Source organism: Phyllobates terribilis, unplaced genomic scaffold (genome assembly GCF_046119375.1).
Source record: "Phyllobates terribilis strain yellow unplaced genomic scaffold, ASM4611937v1 Scaffold_167__1_contigs__length_4167997, whole genome shotgun sequence".
Classification (NCBI taxonomy): domain Eukaryota; kingdom Metazoa; phylum Chordata; class Amphibia; order Anura; family Dendrobatidae; genus Phyllobates; species Phyllobates terribilis.
The window spans coordinates 2,691,938-2,710,836 of NW_027362927.1; the positions used below are offsets into that span (position 1 = coordinate 2,691,938).

An 18,899-nucleotide genomic window follows, 5' to 3' on the forward strand; every position below is an offset into this window, starting at 1 on the left:
CGTACACGTGCGCCTCCGCTCCGTACACCTCGTACACGCGCGGCTCCGCTCTGTACACCTTGTACACACACGGCTCCGCTCCGTACACCTCGTACACACGCGGCTCTGCTCCGTACACCTCGTACACACGCGGCTCCGCTCCGTACACCTCGTACACACGCGGCTCCGCTCCGTACACCTCGTACACACGCGGCTCTGCTCCGTACACCTCGTACACACGCGGCTCTGCTCCGTACACTTCGTACACACGCGGCTCCGCTCCGTACACCTCGTACACACGCGGCTCTGCTCCGTACACCTCGTACACACGCGGCTCTGCTCCGTACACCTCGTACACACACGGCTCTGCTCCGTACACTTCGTACACACGCAGCTCCGCTCAGTACACCTCGTACACACGCTGCTCCGCCCTGTACACCTCGTACACACGCGGCTCTGCTCCGTGCACCTCGTGCACACGGCTCCGATCCGTACACCTCGTACACACACGGCTCCGCTCCGTACACCTCGTACACACGGCTCTGCTCCGTACACCTCGTACACACGCGGCTCCGCTCCGTACACCTTGTACACACACGGCTCTGCTACATCCACACTGTAAACCCCTCCTGACCCCACACATAAACTTCAGCTCATCCAGCACCATGACAACCAGCACAGCAGAGTCCTGCATCCACTGAGGCCCCTGATCATGTGACCCCTGACTCCTCCCCTCCTGTGACCTCATCACAGCTCCTGTGCGCACAGAGCAGCCATATATGTGGTGGCGGCTCTGCAGGTGGAGGTATGTGGAGACCCCATTACTGGGCGCAGGGGGCATTAACCCCTTCAGCACCGAGACTCTTTTGGGGTCTTGTGTTGCCCCTTTATAAGAATCATAAGGTTTTTGTTCTGTTTCCTGTAATAGATACATACGACCCAACTATGGAGACAGGAAGGGAGGAAACGTATTGTTCTCATAGTACAGGACCCCTTTACTGCCCCCCACAGTGTAATGCCCCCAGTATGCCCCTTATACAGTATGTATGATGCCCCCACACAGTGTAATGCCCCCATTATGCCCCTTATGCAGGATGTATGATGCCCGCACACAGTATAATGTTCCCGCAGTATCGCCTGAGATCCTGCAGTTGGAATAATCCCTCTGGAGTTGGTTTTCCCTCTGCCTGCTCCCCTACATGTAGACCCTCGAGCATGTATACATGCATGTAGGGGAGCAGACCTTACTAGATATCGAGGCTTTGTACAGTAATATACCGCATGAGGATGGTAACAGAGGAGTAAGACATTTCTTGAAATCGAGGTCAATAGAGTGTAGCAGACAGAATGACTTCATGGAGGATCTTCTAAAATTCACTCTTACTCATAACTACTTTCTTTTTGACAGGAAGTACTTCCACCAGCTCAGGGGTACTGCGATGGGGAGCCGCTGTGCTCCCTCATATGCTAACTTATCCCTGGACTGGTGGGAGGAATCCACAATATTCAGGGATGATCATAAGTGATGGCATCCATATTTTGGGGTATGGTACAAATATACTGACTACATTTTTATCACCTGGTCAGGGACGAGTGAACAATCTTTTTAATTTGTTGGGGAACTCAACATCAATAGAGTGGGCCTTAGATTTACATCTGAATTTATTATAATAATAATATTTATTTTTATAGCGACAACATATTCCACAGCACTTTACAATTTTAGAGGGGACTTATACAGACAATACAGACTTTCCAGAATAAGCATAACTCAGAAATTAAAAGGAGTGAGGGCCCTGCTCGCAAGCTTACAGTCTATAATGAAATAGGGAAGACACAAAAGGTAAAAATGTACATATATTGTATAATACAGCCTTAATACACTAAATAGGGTAAGTATATAACACCACATGAACTGGTCGCCAGCCAATATGTGTACAGTAGAGACAGAGGCTATTCAGTGCTTGGATGTATGAGCTTGATTTTGAAGAAAATTTTAATATGGGCCAAACTGGGACAGTTAGATAAGTGTGTTGAGGTGATAGGCCAGTCTAAAGAAAAGGGGTTTTAGGGCACGCTCAAAACTGTGAGTATTGAGAATTAATCGAATTGTCTTGGGTAGCGCATTCCAAAGATTAGGTGCAGCATGCGAGAAATCTTGGAGACAGGAATGGGAGATTCGGATTACGGAGGATTTTAGTTTTAAGTCATTAGCAGAACGGAGGGCATGGGTAGGGTGGTAGACTGAGACGAGGGAGGAGATGTAGAGTGGTGCTGAATCGTGGATAGCTTTGTGGGTAAGAGCAATAAGTTTATATTGAACTCTGTATTAGATGAGCAATCAGTGCAATGACTGGCACAGGGAAGAGACATCGTTGTATTGGTAGGTGAGGAATATGACCCTGACAGCTGCGTTCAGGACGGATTGGAGAGGGGAAAGTTTAGAAAGAGGGAGACCGATAAGTAAAGAGTTGCAATAGTCCAGATCAGAATGAGTAAGAGCTACAGTAAGAGTTTTTACAGAGTCAAAGGTAAGAAAATTTCTGATTCTAGAGATGTTTTTGAGGTGTAGAAGACACGAGCGAGCAAGTGATTTGATGTGAGGAGTGAAGGAAAGATCTGAATCAAGTATGACCCCAAGACAGCGGGCATGTTGCTGGCGAGTAATGATGGAGCCACAAACAGAAATGGCAATATCGGGCACAGGTAGGTTAGTGGAGGGAGGAAATACGAGTAGTTCAGTTTTTGACAGATTCAATTTTAGATAGAGGGAGGGCATAGTGTTAGAGACAGCGGAAAGACAATCAATGGTATTTTGTATTAATGCAGGAGTGATGTCCGGAGAAGAGGTGTATAATTGGGTGTCATCAGCATAGAGATGGTACTGAAAACCGAATCTGCTGATTGTTTGTCCAATAGAAGCAGTATATAAGTATAAAAGAAGGGCGTCTAGAACTGATCCTTGAGGAACCCCGACAATAAGGTGGAGGGAAGAAGAGGAGGAGCCAGCAAAAGACACAGTGAAGGAGCGGTCAGAGAGGTAGATCCACAGTGTCGAATGCTGCAGAGAGATCCAGGAGAATCAGCAGGGAGTAGTGACCATTAGATTTGGCTGTTAGTTGATCATTAGAAACTTTAGTGAGTGCAGTTTCAGTAGAATGTTAGTTATCTGAGAGATAGCGGATTAGACAGGAGTGGACCAGTCGTTCCAGGAGTTTAGAGATAAAGGGAAAATTGGAAACAGGTCTGTAGTTAGCAGCACAGTTCTGGTCGAGGAATGTTTTTTTAAGTAATGGATGTGTGGAACCCCAGGGGTCTGGTTACCACAGTAATAGCAATATTACGTCTGAGAGCAGGTGGGAGGTCTCCTGGTCAGGTACCCTAAGCATGCCACACCTCCTGCCCAGTCCTGGGAGGGGAAGAACTTCCCCTATAAAAACTGGGGGCTGAGGCAGGGTTAGAGGAGAAGAAGAGGAGTCCCAGACAGAGACACAGTTTGGTCTGGAGTGGAGCAGATACAGGGAGAGCAAGATCAGGAGCTCTGTGGGAGCAGTGATAGAAAGGGTCAGGGACTGGAAGCTGTAGAGCTCATCCTGACTGAAGAGATCTCACTGGACACGGAGTCCGAGGCTGTGGGGACTGATCCATACCCAGCAGCAGAAACCGACCGGCAGGGGATTTCAGGTCCTCTGGCCAAGAAACCCGAAGGCACGGTCACACGCAAGGGACCAGCACCGCCGGCGTGGAGCGGAGGCTACCAGAAGGCCCCGAGTCACCGGCCATACGGGTGAGCACCACACGGTACACTCAGGGACGTGGGCTACTTCTACCCGCTTCTAGCAAGGTAGCCAGGAAGAGTACAATAGTTGGGGAGGCCTACAACTCCGCCTGGCCAGGGGAGATCCTATCTGCTCACGGACTGACCAGGCCCCGATCGCTAGCCAGTACTCCCGGGAGGGTCTACCTTTGCCACCAGTAAAGACCCTGAACTACACCGCACCGTCTCTGAGTGGTTCCTGGTGCCTGCGTGCAATTCTGCTATCCCCATCACCCACGTCCGCTGCCCTGAGGCCATACCCCTCCCGTTGGGGGTTATACTATCCACGCTGCACAACCGTACCACCGGCCTCAGCGGTCTGCCCTGCAGCGGCGGTTTCATAACCGCATTCAACGGGTGGCGTAGTCGAACTCTATAACATCTTATTCTAAGTTCTGCCACTTGGTTTGACACCCTGGGCACGGACCGGGTCACCGCCACGAGGACTACTACCCCTATCAGATCCGGCTCCGGGTATTCCCCGCATGCGCAACGCTGCACAACATGGCCCAGGGGGTCCGTCAGATGTATGCTGGCATGTTTAAAAAAGGAGGGAAAAATAATAGATGAGAGGTAGAGGTTTAGTATTTTAGTTAGGTGAGTAGTGACAGCTGGAGAAAGAGACTGAAGAAGATGTGAGGGAATAGGGTTACTGGTGCAGGTGGTAGAGCGAGAGGAAGAAAGGAGCCTTTTCACTTCTTCTTCCGTGACTGGTTTGAAGTCAGAAAATGAGCAAGGTGCAGTGTGGAAGGAAGGAGTATGCATAACATTTGGGGATTGAGAGAAAATTTCCTATCGGATATGGTAAATTTTTTCTTTTAAATAATTGGCCAGATCGTCAGTGCTGAGGTTGGTGGTTGGGGCCTGTGCTGCTTAAGGAGGGAGTGAAAAGTGTCATACAGGTGTTTAGGATTATTGGACCATGAGATGATTAGGTTGTTAAAGTAGGTTTGTTTGGAGAGGTGAAGGGCGGAGTTATAGGTTTTAAGCATAAATTTATAATGGAGGAAATCTTCGGCCAGATTCGATTTTGTCCACAGCCGTTCGGCACACCTGGCGCACCACTGGAGAAAACGTGTTTGCAGCGTGTTCCAGGGTTGTCGCCGTCTGTGCCGAGTTGTTCTCTGTGTAGGAGGTGCGGCTTCATCCAGGGCGCATTGCAATGTTTCGTTATAATGCTTCAGTGCCGAGTCAGGGCATGAGAGGGAGGAGATTGAGGCCAAAGATGATTGCAACGTTTTCATAAATTTCTGGGTGTTAATGCCTTGTATATTTCTATAAGTGTGGAAAGTGGGGGTGTCTTGAGCAGGGTGACAGTTCTTGACAGAGAATGAAAGAAGGTTGTGATCAGAGAGCGGATGAGGAGAGTTAGTAAAGTCATGTATTGAACAGAGCCAGGTGAATATCAGGTCAAAGAGTATTTCCATCTTTATGTGTAGGAGAATTAGTAAGCTGTGAAAGGCCGAAGAAGCAAGTTAGCGATAAAAGATGAGCGGCAGATGGGGAGAGGGAATCACCAATTGGGATGGTAAAGTCTCCCATGATAAGGGTGGGGATGTCATAGGATAGAAAGTTTGGAAGCCAAGTGGCAAAGTGATCCACAAACTGACGGGAGGGGCCCGGAGGGCGATACACAACCGCCACTGGCAGAGAGAAGGGCCGGTAGAGTCTGACTGTGTGGGCCTCAAAAGAAGGGAAGAAAAGTGATGGTACTGGGGATATAACCTGAAAAGTACATTTTGTTTAAAGGAGCAGACCAACACCAATTATTACCAGTTGCTTTTCCTGTATGTACTGATCAAGAAGGATTGTAATGGGACTCTAGGGACACTCATCTACCATAAACCTTCAAGCACTAATAAACTATTGAAGTGGGATAACAACCACCCCCATCCCCATAAAAAGAGGAATACCCAAGGGCCAATTTTTACGGGTGAGAAGGTACTGCTCAAATGTCACAGATTTTAATATACAGGCAATAGACCTGAACACCAGATAAAGGGTGCTCATGGTACATTTTGGATTCCACATCATTGTTTGCAGAAAAATGGTCTTATCCATCAGCTTATCTTTTTCTCATTCAGATCTCTAAAATACCGGATCCTCTCAGTGAAGATCGTCTATATAAGAAAATTTTCCTGATTTATTCAGGAAAATGATGGACAAGATGGTGGAGAGGATATTACACCTCACCCTAGAGATCCTCTTCCGGCTTACTGGAGAGGTGAGAGATTCTGATGACGTCACATTACATCATTCTTATCTATGGGAATAACAGATGGACAGAACTGGAGAGGTGAGGACTCTGGAAACGTCTGTAGTGAGATTTATTGCTATGTCTCTCCATAACCAGGATTACACAGTAGTGAAGAAGACCTCTAATGAGCGCTGTCAGGACCCTGTGTCTGAGGGATGGGGAAGACCCCTGAGCCCAATCACGGGGCCTCCACCTCACCCCCTGATACATGAGGACTTCAATGACCAGAAGATCCTAGAACTTACCTACAAGATGATTGAGCTGCTGACTGGAGAGGTGACACTGCTGGAACATTATACAGTAACGCTATGGAGTGATTGGGTGCATGACGGTATCATTGTATGTGTCAGGTTCCTATAAGGTGTCAGGATGTCACCATCTATTTCTCAATGGAGGAGTGGGAGTATTTAGAAGGACACAAAGATCTGTACAGGGACATCATGATGGAGGTTCCCCAGCCCCTCACATCACCAGGTAATAGACAGGACTGAATACACACAGCCTATAATTATCTGTATGTAGAAAATGAATTCAGTCCCTGTATGTGTTTCCTCCAGATCTATCCAGTAAGAGGACAACACCAGAGAGATGTCCCCGTCCTCTTCTTCCACAGGACTGTAAACAAGAACATCCCAATGATCCTCAGGATCATCAGGTAGATGGAGAGAAGGTGTCATGAGATCTCCCCTATGATGTGTAGACGTTTGTGAAGGTCTAGTGCTCAGTCTTGTTTTATCCACCATTGTTATGTTTTATACTTGTGTAATGAGAACGGTGGAGATGGCAGGATTAGAGCCGATCAAACTTGTGACTTCTCCATCTGTCTGTGACTTTTATAATATTTGTTTCAGGGTGAAGATCTGACCCATATTAATACTACAGAGACATATGTGAGGGGTGATGAGTGGTGTAAAGAGGAGATTCCTACATATGACTACCCAGGTGAGTAGTAACCACTAAATGCAGAGAAGTCACAGATTCTTCTCAGTCACCGGCTGTGGCTGCTTTATCAGTGGTGTAGTCCGGCCGTATCACAATCGTGTGATCACCATTTTGCCCCTACACCACAACATTCTCCTCCATCCGAAAATATTTCGATTACTTTGTGTAATTGTGAAAGCCCTTTTCTATAGAACTTACAACCTGAAGGATCCACCTACCCCCTGGGATTAGGAGACGCTGACCGTTACCTGCCCAGGTCTGTAAACTACAAAGCTAAATGACAGAGTACGTAGAATGTGCTGACAAGTGAGAAAATCACTTGAAGAAAAATATAATGATGGGTCTGTAAGAGAAAGCGGAGGGTAATGATTCTGTTGGCTTCCTAGATCCCTGATATCTTATTGGATGAATCTACCTTCTCTCCCTTCTGTGCTGCTGAATGTCCTCATATGGTCCCTACAAGACCAGGTCCAGTCTTTCTGGCCAAACTTCACTTTTATGATCTACAACATTAAATGTGCAGTGAGGGCCAAGTGTGAATTTCTCTACAATAACAGCAGAGTTTCCCTTTATCCTGACTTTTCAATTTCTTTTCAAACCAACTAACTTCAAACAGGATTGTGATAAACTATACAGAAAACATTACACCTGTGCCATGATATATCTCTAAGCTGCGCGGGGCTGATGGCTGTAATATACATTTATTCCCACCTGCAGGAGATGTGTTGGCTCCAGCCCTGGTTTCATGGATTCACTCCACGTCATAAATTACATTATGTTTTCCATCCTAAGGAATTCAGATTGCTGCACAATCTCTCCTGAAATGGGGAGCACTAATACTTTCTCTACTCTTCTGGTCAGGACTCATAGTAGCTCCAATAGTCCACCATAAATGAGTGTGACTCCAGTTTAGTGTTGGATTTCTCCCTTCATACATACGTTCTTGTTGGGGATGTTACATGTTTTTATATTCTTTCTTTTTTTTACAAGTTCATTCTGTATGATAGTTTCATTGTGGTGGGATCGGCCGGCCTCACTTACGTGACTCTGTAACTCCCTGGTAGTCTTTCAGAAAGGTCTCCATTGCCTCTTCCAAATGCCCGAGATCTAAATTTAAGACACCTCAGCTCTGCACTATTATAAAAAGTTCACTTTAAATGTCTAATTTTTCTTCTTGACGCTCATCTGACAGAAAATATTGTCCCTTACGATAGTTTAGATTCCCAAGAGCCACCGAGCCCCATACTCTAATTACCCCAGAGAGGTTTCACCACTAGTTACTCATTTTTCTCTGATGGAGACTGTTGAGTTTGATCATTTCAGTAGATGTGTTATTGTCTATAGTCACAGTTTTTGACTTCAGTAATCCTCTAATTTAACCCTTTCCTGCAGCCAGTTTTCTGTTTCTAATCAGGGCCATTTTTCAAATCTGATGTGTGTCACTTTATATGGTGATAACTCTGGAATTCTTCACAAAGGATAATAGGAAACAAATGGACCTTACAAATTATTTTCCAACTTCTCTTGAATTTGACAATCCCCTATATACGGTTGTACACTACTGTCTGGGCACATGGCAGGTTAAGAAGGGAAGGAACGCCATTTAGCTATTAGGAATGCAGATCTTGCTGGAATAGTTCCCAGACACTATGTATTGGGCCACTGTTTATGGTCATTTGGAAGCTCAAAAGATGGCTACCACGAATAGGCTTGTCTTATCTACCCCGTTTACAGATTTCACAAATTACTTTGCTCATCACCGTTTAAACCCTACATGGATCTGGACTTACACAGAGACCCATAAGCTTGGGCCACGGTGTTACCTGCTGTTCTGTGGAGTGAGATGGGAAGAAGAATAGTCAGATAGCCGGATCAGAACCAGAAGGGCAGAGAAAATAGAAAATCAGAAGACACAAGAGTAGTTAGTAAACGGGCCGAGGTCACAACAGAAACAAATACACAAGCCGGGAGCTGAGCACAGAGGACTGAACCAGAGGAGAACAAGGCTGTATCTGGCAGCTTCCAGCAATATGCTTCCAGCTTTAGTAGGGTGTGGTGCTTTCCAGTTGGCTGAAGCAGGGAGCAGATTACTCCAGCTGGACAGTACACACACCCATACTGCCAGACTGGATGGTACTACAGGTACCAGCAACCCTAATCTTAGTGGCTGGGCAGAGCCTGCGCCTCGCAGAGCTTCTGGTTCTGACGTCTCCTCCATCACCAGCGCCACCTGCAGAATGAATAAGGCGGCTCCTGGTGACAAAAGCAAAATTCACACAAGTCGAAGCAGGAGGAGAAGTAGATGCCCCAGAGGAGATGGGACCCACCATTTGCAGAAGCCCTAATATAACAAAATGGTAGAAAACCAGATCAGTAGAAAGCCCCATAAAGTGACTCCATTTTGGAAATTATAACCCTCAGTGAATTAATCTATAGGAGTAGTGACTATTTTGATTCCACTGGCGCTTTCTGGAAATTAGCACGCAGTGGATGTTGGAGAGTGAAAATTGCAAATATGCCATTTTATTACCCAACACATTGTGCCCAGATTGTGCTCCAGGGGACACACACCATAAATTAAGTGGGTTCTTCTCATTATAGTAATGCCAAATACATGGATGCTAAATGTGATTTAGGCACATAAACTACTGCAAAGCTCATAAGCGAGGGGGAGATCTGACTTTGGGAGATCGGATATTGCTGGATTGGTTTATGGAAGCCATGTTGATTCTCAAGAGCCTTTGAGCCACTAATAATGTGGAAACCTCTGTTATTCCATTGACAGATGATGGACCTGAGTGGGGACTTGTTTTTTGTGAGATAAATAGAAGTTTTTATTGGTATTATTTCACCTACATAACATCATTTGGTGGCTTTTTATTCCATATTTGGGAGGCAGAATGAACAAACAGTTGAACACCACGCTCTACTGGTCCATCCTATGAGGTTTTCTATTAGACTGTGAACTGTCATTGTCCTGGTGAATAAGTGATTTTTTTTTATATAACTTGCCTTTTTTATGGACAGTTTAAGTAGAAATGTTCAAAAATATAAAATTCAAGGATTTTTTATTAAAAAATAATAATTGGTTTTATTCTTGGCAGATGTCTGTACCGGGAGATCAGAGGGATTGCTGACATCTTCAATTTTCAAATCAGATAATTTTCAGATCCCACAGGATACAATTAAAATGAATGACATTTCTCCAGATATACCATCATCCCTTCACAGCAAAGATCTGTCATCTGATCCTTTGAAACAGGTCCTGTCTTCTGATTCATTACCGACTACTAAGGAAAATCAAAGTCACAAAACAAGCATTAAAAAACGAACTGCTCCTCATGCAAAGAAGCCATTTTCACATTCAGATTATGGAAATAGTTTTCCTCCCAAAAAGTATTTTCTTAAACCTCAAAAAATTCACACAGCGAAGAATAGATTTTCTTGTTCAAAGTGTGGGAGATGTTTTAATCAGAAATCAGATCTTGTTAGGCACCAGAGAACTCACACAGGAGAGAAGCCATTTTCCTGTTCAGAATGTGGGAAACGTTTTACAGAGAAATCATATCTTATCGCACATGAGAGAACTCACACAGGAGAGAAGCCATTTTCCTGTTCAGAATGTGGGAAATGTTTTACAGTGAAATCAACTCTTAGCAAACATCAGAGAACTCACACAGGAGAGAAGCCATTTTCATGTTCAGAATGTGGGAAATGTTTTACAGAGAAATCAAATCTTATCAGACATCATAGAACTCACACAGGGGAGAAGCCATTTTCATGTTCAGAATGTGGGAAATCTTTTGCAAATAAATCAAATCTTATCAAACATCAGAGAACTGACACAGGGGAGAAGCCTTTTTCATGCTCAGATTGTGGAAAATGTTTTGGACACAAATCATATCTTTATAAACATCAGAGAACTCACACAGGGGAGAAACCTTTTTCATGCTCAGATTGTGGAAAATGTTTTGGACACAAATCATATCTTTATAAACATCAGAGAACTCACACAGGGGAGAAGCCTTTTTCATGTCCAGAATGTGGGAAATGTTTTAACCAGAAAGCGCATCTTGATAACCACCGGAGAACCCACACAGAGGAGAATGCCGCAACTACACCCAACTAGTCTCTGTACAGACTAGAACGGCCCTAGCTGCACAACTAAAAACTCCACCTCACACCCAACTAACTAATAAGCCGTTGAGGAGTTTCTCATACCTCCTGAGGAACCAGAGGGGAGGCGGCAACACACTGTCAACAAGGGGAAAGGAAAGTATGAAGGAAAATATGAAAACTCTGAGTGAGAAACAAAAACACATTCATATAGGGCAAAGAAGGCAAGCTAACCAAAAATAAAAGGAACAAGTATAATCTCCTAGAAACTTAACATTGTTAGAATAAAAAGGTACTGGGAGGGAAAGCAAACTAACCGGGAGGATAGTTTCACCTTTGTGGTGAAACTTATAAAATTCATTCTCGCCAACTGTAAATGTAAAACCCGTCCATTTATAATGACCACGGACAAGATAAAGATTCCCAACTCACATCAGGACCACAAGATCCCAGGTACTTTCAGCTGCATCACATCTAATGTAGTGTACTTAATTATATGTACCAAATGTCCAACTGGGGTCTGTATGTAGGAGAGACAAGGCAAAAACTTAGAACAAGGATGAATTCTCATCGCCACACAATAAAAGAAAAAAAGTATAGATCTACTTGTGGCCAAACCTTTTTACGGCCACAACTGCTTCTCCCTCTCCCATGCAGATAGTTCTGCTTCAAGTCTCTTATCTATTGCATTATTCCTGTGCCCTGTTGTGTATTAATATGTGACTATTCAGATTTTGTGTTATACTATACAAAACCTACAAAAGACAAAAAATATATCACATACCCTACCATCATTATATATAAATGTAAACCAAAGTTGCATATGAAATATAGGGTACTAAGTGAACTATTTTTGATCAAAAAAAGTATACAAGCCGTCCCACCAGCGACAAGGTGACCCTAATTGGGACGGTCCTATACTGTCTATATTAAAAACCTTACTGTATATCAAAGTTGAAGTGATGCATATAAAAGGGTAGACAAATAGAACCGGCTCCCAATATCAGACCACCTAAGCCCGTGGTAAGCTACATATACACTGACCAGCTCAACAAGGGGGATCCAACATCCCTAATTTGCACAGAATGCAAACAAGACAAAAAAACAAGCAATGTGCACATTTCTTGTTTTTTTGTTTTGTGTTATACCATGTCTGATGAAGAGACCTGAGTAGTCTCGAAAGCTTACTGACTAATGGCTAACTGAAAAGATTGTATCAACCACTGAGGACTTTCAGATTTTTATATTTTTCTCCAAACAGCAATTTTAAGATCTCTTCACAAGTGTTCAATGGGATTTAGATCCGGATTCATTGCTGGTCAGAACTCTCCAGCACTTTGTTTCATCCATTTTCTGGGTGCTTCTTGAAATATGTTTGGGGTCATTGCCATGCTGGAAGACCCATGACCTAGCAAGCAAACCCAGCTTTCTGACACTAGGCACTCTATTGTGCTCCAAAATCCTTTGCTAATCTTCAGATTTCATGATGCCTTGCACACAGTTAAGGTACCTGACCAGAGGCTGCAAAACAACCCCAAAACATTTTTGAAGTTCCACCATATTTGACTGTATGTGTTGTAAATTTATTGATTATGTTGCGCACCTTGGACAGAAGAACATCCGGATCTCTAAAGATGGACTTATAACCTTGAAATTATTGATATTTTTCAACAATTTTGGTTTTCAAGTCCTCAGACTCATGCAAAGATTGAATCAACTTCTCCCTTTTTTATCTGGTTTTAGTTGTGATTTTCATATTGCCCACACCTGTTACTTGCCACAATTGCGTTTGAACAAGCTTCACTTGCTTGAAACAAAGTTGTTTACCCACAATTTTGGCAAGGTGTCAACAATTTTGTCCGACCTATTTTGTGTGAAATTATGTTCAATTTGCCTTTTTTTCTCTGTTTTCTTGTGTTGTTCCAATACATGCAAAGGAAATAAACGTGTATAACAAAACGTGTAATGGCCATAATTTTCTGGGAGAATTACTTCATTTTCTGGAACAATTTCAAGGGATCCAACACTGACCATGACTTGTTTTTGTTGCCTTTTTAATTTGTTGCAGCATATCATCCTCTTCATGTTCAGCTATATTAGGAGGCTTGTAGCAAAGTCCAATTAGCAGCTTTCCATTATTGCCATTTCCATGTACATTACCCATACAGATTGTACATCAGGGATGTAAAGCTCAAAACATGCAAAGGGCCAAAATGAAAAACTTGGACAAAGTCATGGACCAACCAGTATACAGTATAATGGACCCCACATAGTCCTCCATACAGAATAATGGGCCCCATATAGTCCTCCATACAGTATGATTGGCCCCGCATAACTTTCCATCCAGTATAATGGGCCCCACATAGCTTTCCATCCAGTATAATGGGCCCCACAAAGTCCTCCATGCAGAATAATGGCCTCCCATAGGTGTGGTGGTTCTGGTGTCGTGGGTCAAATATAATCAAAAGTTGGGCATGTGTGCAGTACATTGTCGAAGCTGCCCCCCATGTCGTCATTGAGCTTGAGGTCTTAAATTTGGTTTTAACGAAAATATCCACCCCTTTACCTATTTTTCTTTCCTATCCGTTTCAATGTAGTGTAACCATCTGTGTTTGTCACCCAGTCATGGCTTTCATCCATCCAGGTTTCTGTAATGCCCACCACATCATAATCTGTGGCTGACCTAAGAGTCTCTGATACATTCATTTTGTTTTCAAGATTTCTTGAATTTGCCTGCAGACATTTAATACTATTAGCACATTTATTACGGCTACTCGCCTCCTTACTTTCCTTGAATGTCTCACTCTCTCTGTCTACTCTATCCCCTTATTTGCACATCAACCCTCCCTCTCCCCAGATCCTAGTTTGAAAGCTTCTCCATCCATCTGACCATTTTTTCCCCCAGCACATCTGCATTCTCCCCATTGAGGTGCAGCCTGCAGCCTGACAATTATCTCCTTAAGTTCCTGCTGACTTTCTAGTGACGTAGTGGAATCAGCAGTATTTCTGAAGACACCACCTGTACTTCAGCTTCTCTCCTAATTCCCTGTAATCATTTTTAAAGACCTTTCACCTCTCTCTAACCTTGTCATTGGTACCAACGTGTACCATGACTGCTGGGTTTTCCCCAGCCCCACCCAATAATCTGTCTATCTGATCGCATGAAGATCCTCGTTAGGGGCACACAAAATGTGTGTGTTCTCGTCTTAGCTGTCTGCCACCAAATTGTATATAGGATCTATACGGTAGGAGAAATCACAAATTAACACTGAGTAGTGTCTCAAATAGGCTTTTTGTAGGAAAAATCAGGAACCTTTCCACCCATTACCTCATTGCCTTATCTCAGAATTATGGCTAACATCTGTCGCTAATGAGTCATTATTTTAATATGTAAACAATTAAGTCAAGCTGACTCTCAATTAAGTCTGTCTTGCACGTAAGGTTCAAAGGTCAATCTGTATAGTCACTTATCTTTTATTATTCTGTAATTTCCCTAAAAGTAATAAAGATCATTAGCAAGCTCTTATTATCAGATTAATATGTTAGTCAATAATCATTAGGGATTTTCCATAATTCCATGTCATAGATTCATAGAATGGTAGAGTTGGAGGGGACCTCCTGGGTCATCTGGTCCAACCCCCTGCTCAAAGGAGGATTCACTAAATCATCTCCGACAGATGTCTGTCCAGCCTCTGTTTGAAGACGTCCATTGAAGGAGAACTCACCACCTCTCGTGGCAGCCTATTCCACTCATTGATCACCCTAACTGTCAAAAAGTTTTTTCTAATATCTAATTTGTGTCTCCTCCCATTCAGTTTCATCCCATTGCTTCTAGTCTTTCCTTGTGCAAATGAGAATAAAGATGATCCTTCTACAATGTGACAGCCCTTGAGGTATTTGTAGACAGCTATTAAGTCTCCTCTCAGTCTTCTTTTTTGCAAGCTAAACATTCCCAAATCCTGCAACCGTCCCTCATAGGACATGGTTTGCAGACCGGTCACCATCCTGGTCGCTCTTCTCTGAACTTGCTCTAGTTTGTCGGTCTTTTTTAAAATGTGGTGCCCAAAACTGGGCACAGTATTCCAAATGATGTCTGACCAAAGAGGAGTAAAGTCCGATAATGACTTCACGTGATCTAGACTGTATGCTTCTGTTAATACATCCCAGAATTGTATTTGCCTTTTTTGCTGCTGCATCACACTGTTGACTCATGTTCAGTCTATGATCTATTAGTATACCTAAGTCTTTTTCACATGTACTGTTGCTTAGCCCTATCCTTCCCATTTTGTATATGTGTTTTACATTTTTTTGCCCAGATGTAGTACTTTGGTTTTTAACAGGGAAAAATGCATTCTGTTAGTTGCTGCCCACTGCTCCAGTTTATTTAGGTCTTTTTGAATCCTCTCTCTCTCTTCTCTAGTATTAGCTATCCCTCCTAGCTTTGAGTCATCTACAAATTTAATCAGTTTACCCTCAATTCCTTCATCTAAATCATTGATAAAGATGTTAAATAATACAGATCCCAGGACAGAGCCCTGTGGTACCCCACTTGAGACATTCATCCAGCTGGATGTGAAGCCATTTACGACCACCCTTTGAGTCCGATCACTAAGCCAATTATGAATCCACTTAACAGTTGCCTTGTCCATTCCATACTTGGTCATTTTTGCAATAAGGATGGTGGGAGATACTTTGTTAAATGCTTTGCTGAAGTCAAGATATACTATATCTACTGCATTTCCCTGATCCACCCAGTCAGTGATTCTGTCATACTATGTTCCACGTAGTATGTGGATCTTTGATCAATATGAGGTTATTGGTACAATGTGGTACGGGCAGGAGGAGGGAATTTTGGATTGTCTGCAATTCTTTATACATACTATTTTCATATAACTTCCATAATCATACATATATTTATCCATAACACCCCAAATTAACTTAGGAATTATCTTAAGGACCATAATCTTTCCAGTTGGCGAGGTAATGCAAACGGTACCTGACCCACCTGTAACCAAGAATTCGCCTTACTTCATACTCCCGATACCCTTCCACATCCACCTCAATTATTGGAGTAATGGCTTCTTCCTGGCAGAGTGGTCTATCAGCTCATGTTGATATAGTACTCCTTTCACTGTGGATATTGATACAATCTTACCAGGTTCCGCCATCATCTTCACAAGGTCTTTTGCTTTTGTCCTTGGGTTGATATGCACATGTCGGACCAAAGCACATTCATCTCTGGGACTCAGAACCCGTCTCCTTTCTGAGCGGTATGATGGCTGAACATTCCCATTTTGTTTGTATTTGCGTATAATTGTTTGTACAGATGAACGAGGCACCTTCAGGTATCTTGAAATTGTACCCAAGGATGAGCCAGACAAGTGCAAGTCCACAATTCTCTTTCTGATATCTTGGCTGATTTCTTTAGACTTTCCCATGATGCTGCACAAAGAAGCAGTGTGTTTCAGGTGTGCATTAAAATTCATCCACACGTGTGTCTCAGAAGCTTCCACAACACATGACATCATCATATGGGCAGTCCAGAATAGTTTAAAGGCATAGTAATCTTAGTGTATGTAAACTTTTGACTTTGCAGTAAGTAATAACAATCCCTTAAAACATTCTCTCTCTCTCATTATTCTGGCATTTGGCAAATATTAAAAACTATGGTAATTATGGTAATCCTAATTGACCTAAAGCGGTAAAGGTTTATTCTGATTTCATGTCAGATATTGAGAAAAACATGTCTTTTTATATAGTGTATGGAAACTTCTGGTTTCAGCTGTAAATACACCGACTCTGCGATGGACTCTGCTAAAGGACAACATGTCCCAGCAGTCCCAAAAAAGATACACCAATGAGGACACGGCAAACATGGCCAGCAATGTAACTCAAGTAACCACAAGTAAGAAATGATTATATCTGTCTAAAAAGCAAACTATACGGGCGGCCTGGATGAACGGATCTGCCGGCACCATACCGGAACTGCTGTGGAACAACTGGTCCCAGGAGTCCTGGCTGAGGAACCATTGCTACCAATGCAGCAGACATGGCAGGTGAGTGGAATGAATGGGAAGAATTGTAAATTGTCTTTTTCACATGTACTGTTGCTTAGCCCTATCCTTCCCATTTTGTATATGTGTTTTACATTTTTTTGCCCAGATGTAGTACTTTGGTTTTTAACAGGGAAAAATGCATTCTGTTAGTTGCTGCCCACTGCTCCAGTTTATTTAGGTCTTTTTGAATCCTCTCTCTCTCTTCTCTAGTATTAGCTATCCCTCCTAGCTTTGTGTCATCTACAAATTTTAATCATTGATAAAGATGTTAAATAATACAGGTCCTAGGACAGAGCCCTGTGGTACCCCACTTGAGACATTCATCCAGCTGGATGTGAAGCCATTTACGACCACCCTTTGAGTCCGATCACTAAGCCAATTATGAATCCACTTAACAGTTGCCTTGTCCATTCCATACTTGGTCATTTTTGCAATAAGGATGGTGTGAGATACTTTGTTAAATGCTTTGCTGAAGTCAAGATATACTATATTTACTGCATTTCCCTGATCCACCCAGTCAGTGATTCTGTCATACTATGTTCCACGTAGTATGTGGATCTTTGATCAATATGAGGTTATTGGTACAATGTGGTACGGGCAGGAGGAGGGAATTTTGGATTGTCTGCAATTCTTTATACATACTATTTTCATATAACTTCCATAATCATACATATATTTATCCATAACACCCCAAATTAACTTAGGAATTATCTTAAGGACCATAATCTTTCCAGTTGGCGAGGTAATGCAAACGGTACCTGACCCACCTGTAACCAAGAATTCGCCTTACTTCATACACCCGATACCCTTCCACATCCACCTCAATTATTGGAATAATGGCTTCTTCCTGGCAGAGTGGTCTATCAGCTCATGTTGATATAGTACTCCTTTCACTGTGGATATTGATACAATCTTACCAGGTTCCGCCATCATCTTCACAAGGTCTTTTGCTTTTGTCCTTGGGTTGATATGCACATGTCGGACCAAAGCACATTCATCTCTGGGACTCAGAACCCGTCTCCTTTCTGAGCGGTATGATGGCTGAACATTCCCATTTTGTTTGTATTTGCGTATAATTGTTTGTACAGATGAACGAGGCACCTTCAGGTATCTTGAAATTGTACCCAAGGATGAGCCAGACAAGTGCAAGTCCACAATTCTCTTTCTGATATCTTGGCTGATTTCTTTAGACTTTCCCATGATGCTGCACAAAGAAGCAGTGTGTTTCAGGTGTGCATTAAAATTCATCCACACGTGTGTCTCAGAAGCTTCCACAACACATGACATCATCATATGGGCAGTTCAGAATAGTTTAAAGGCATAGTAATCTTAGTGTATGTAAACTTTTGACTTTGCAGTAAGTAATAACAATGCCTTAAAACATTCTCTCTCATTATTCTGGCATTTGGCAAATATTAAAAACTATGGTAATTATGGTAATCCTAATTGACCTAAAGCGGGAAAGGTTTATTCTGATTTCATGTCAGATATTGAGAAAAACATGTCTTTTTATATAGTGTATGGAAACTTCTGGTTTCAGCTGTAAATACACCGACTTTGCGATGGACTCTGCTAAAGGACAACATGTCCCAGCAGTCCCAAAAAAGATACACCAATGAGGACACGGCAAACATGGCCAGCAATGTAACTCAAGTAACCACAAGTAAGAAATGATTATATCTGTCTAAAAAGCAAACTATACGGGCGGCCTGGATGAACGGATCTGCCGGCA

The 18,899-nt window shown here is 43.0% G+C and overlaps 3 protein-coding genes across 3 annotated transcripts in view; 2 read left to right on the forward strand and 1 right to left on the reverse strand.

The window, feature by feature from the left end:
* LOC141207902 (uncharacterized) overlaps positions 1-18,899 on the reverse strand; it is a 999,716-nt gene that overhangs the window by 426,343 nt on the left and 554,474 nt on the right. The gene's annotated exons all lie outside the window — the stretch shown is intronic.
* The window catches only part of LOC141207932 (uncharacterized), a 258,486-nt gene that overhangs the window by 82,217 nt on the left and 157,370 nt on the right, over positions 1-18,899 (forward strand). The gene's annotated exons all lie outside the window — the stretch shown is intronic.
* Positions 699-11,364, forward strand: LOC141207922 (uncharacterized). The gene is made up of 7 exons (XM_073664489.1): positions 699-784; positions 5,881-6,020; positions 6,150-6,329; positions 6,404-6,527; positions 6,611-6,708; positions 6,905-6,995; positions 10,100-11,364. The coding sequence occupies exons 2-7, from the start codon at positions 5,952-5,954 to the stop codon at positions 11,122-11,124; spliced, it is 1,587 nt and encodes a 528-aa protein (XP_073520590.1). The 5' UTR covers positions 699-784; positions 5,881-5,951; the 3' UTR covers positions 11,125-11,364.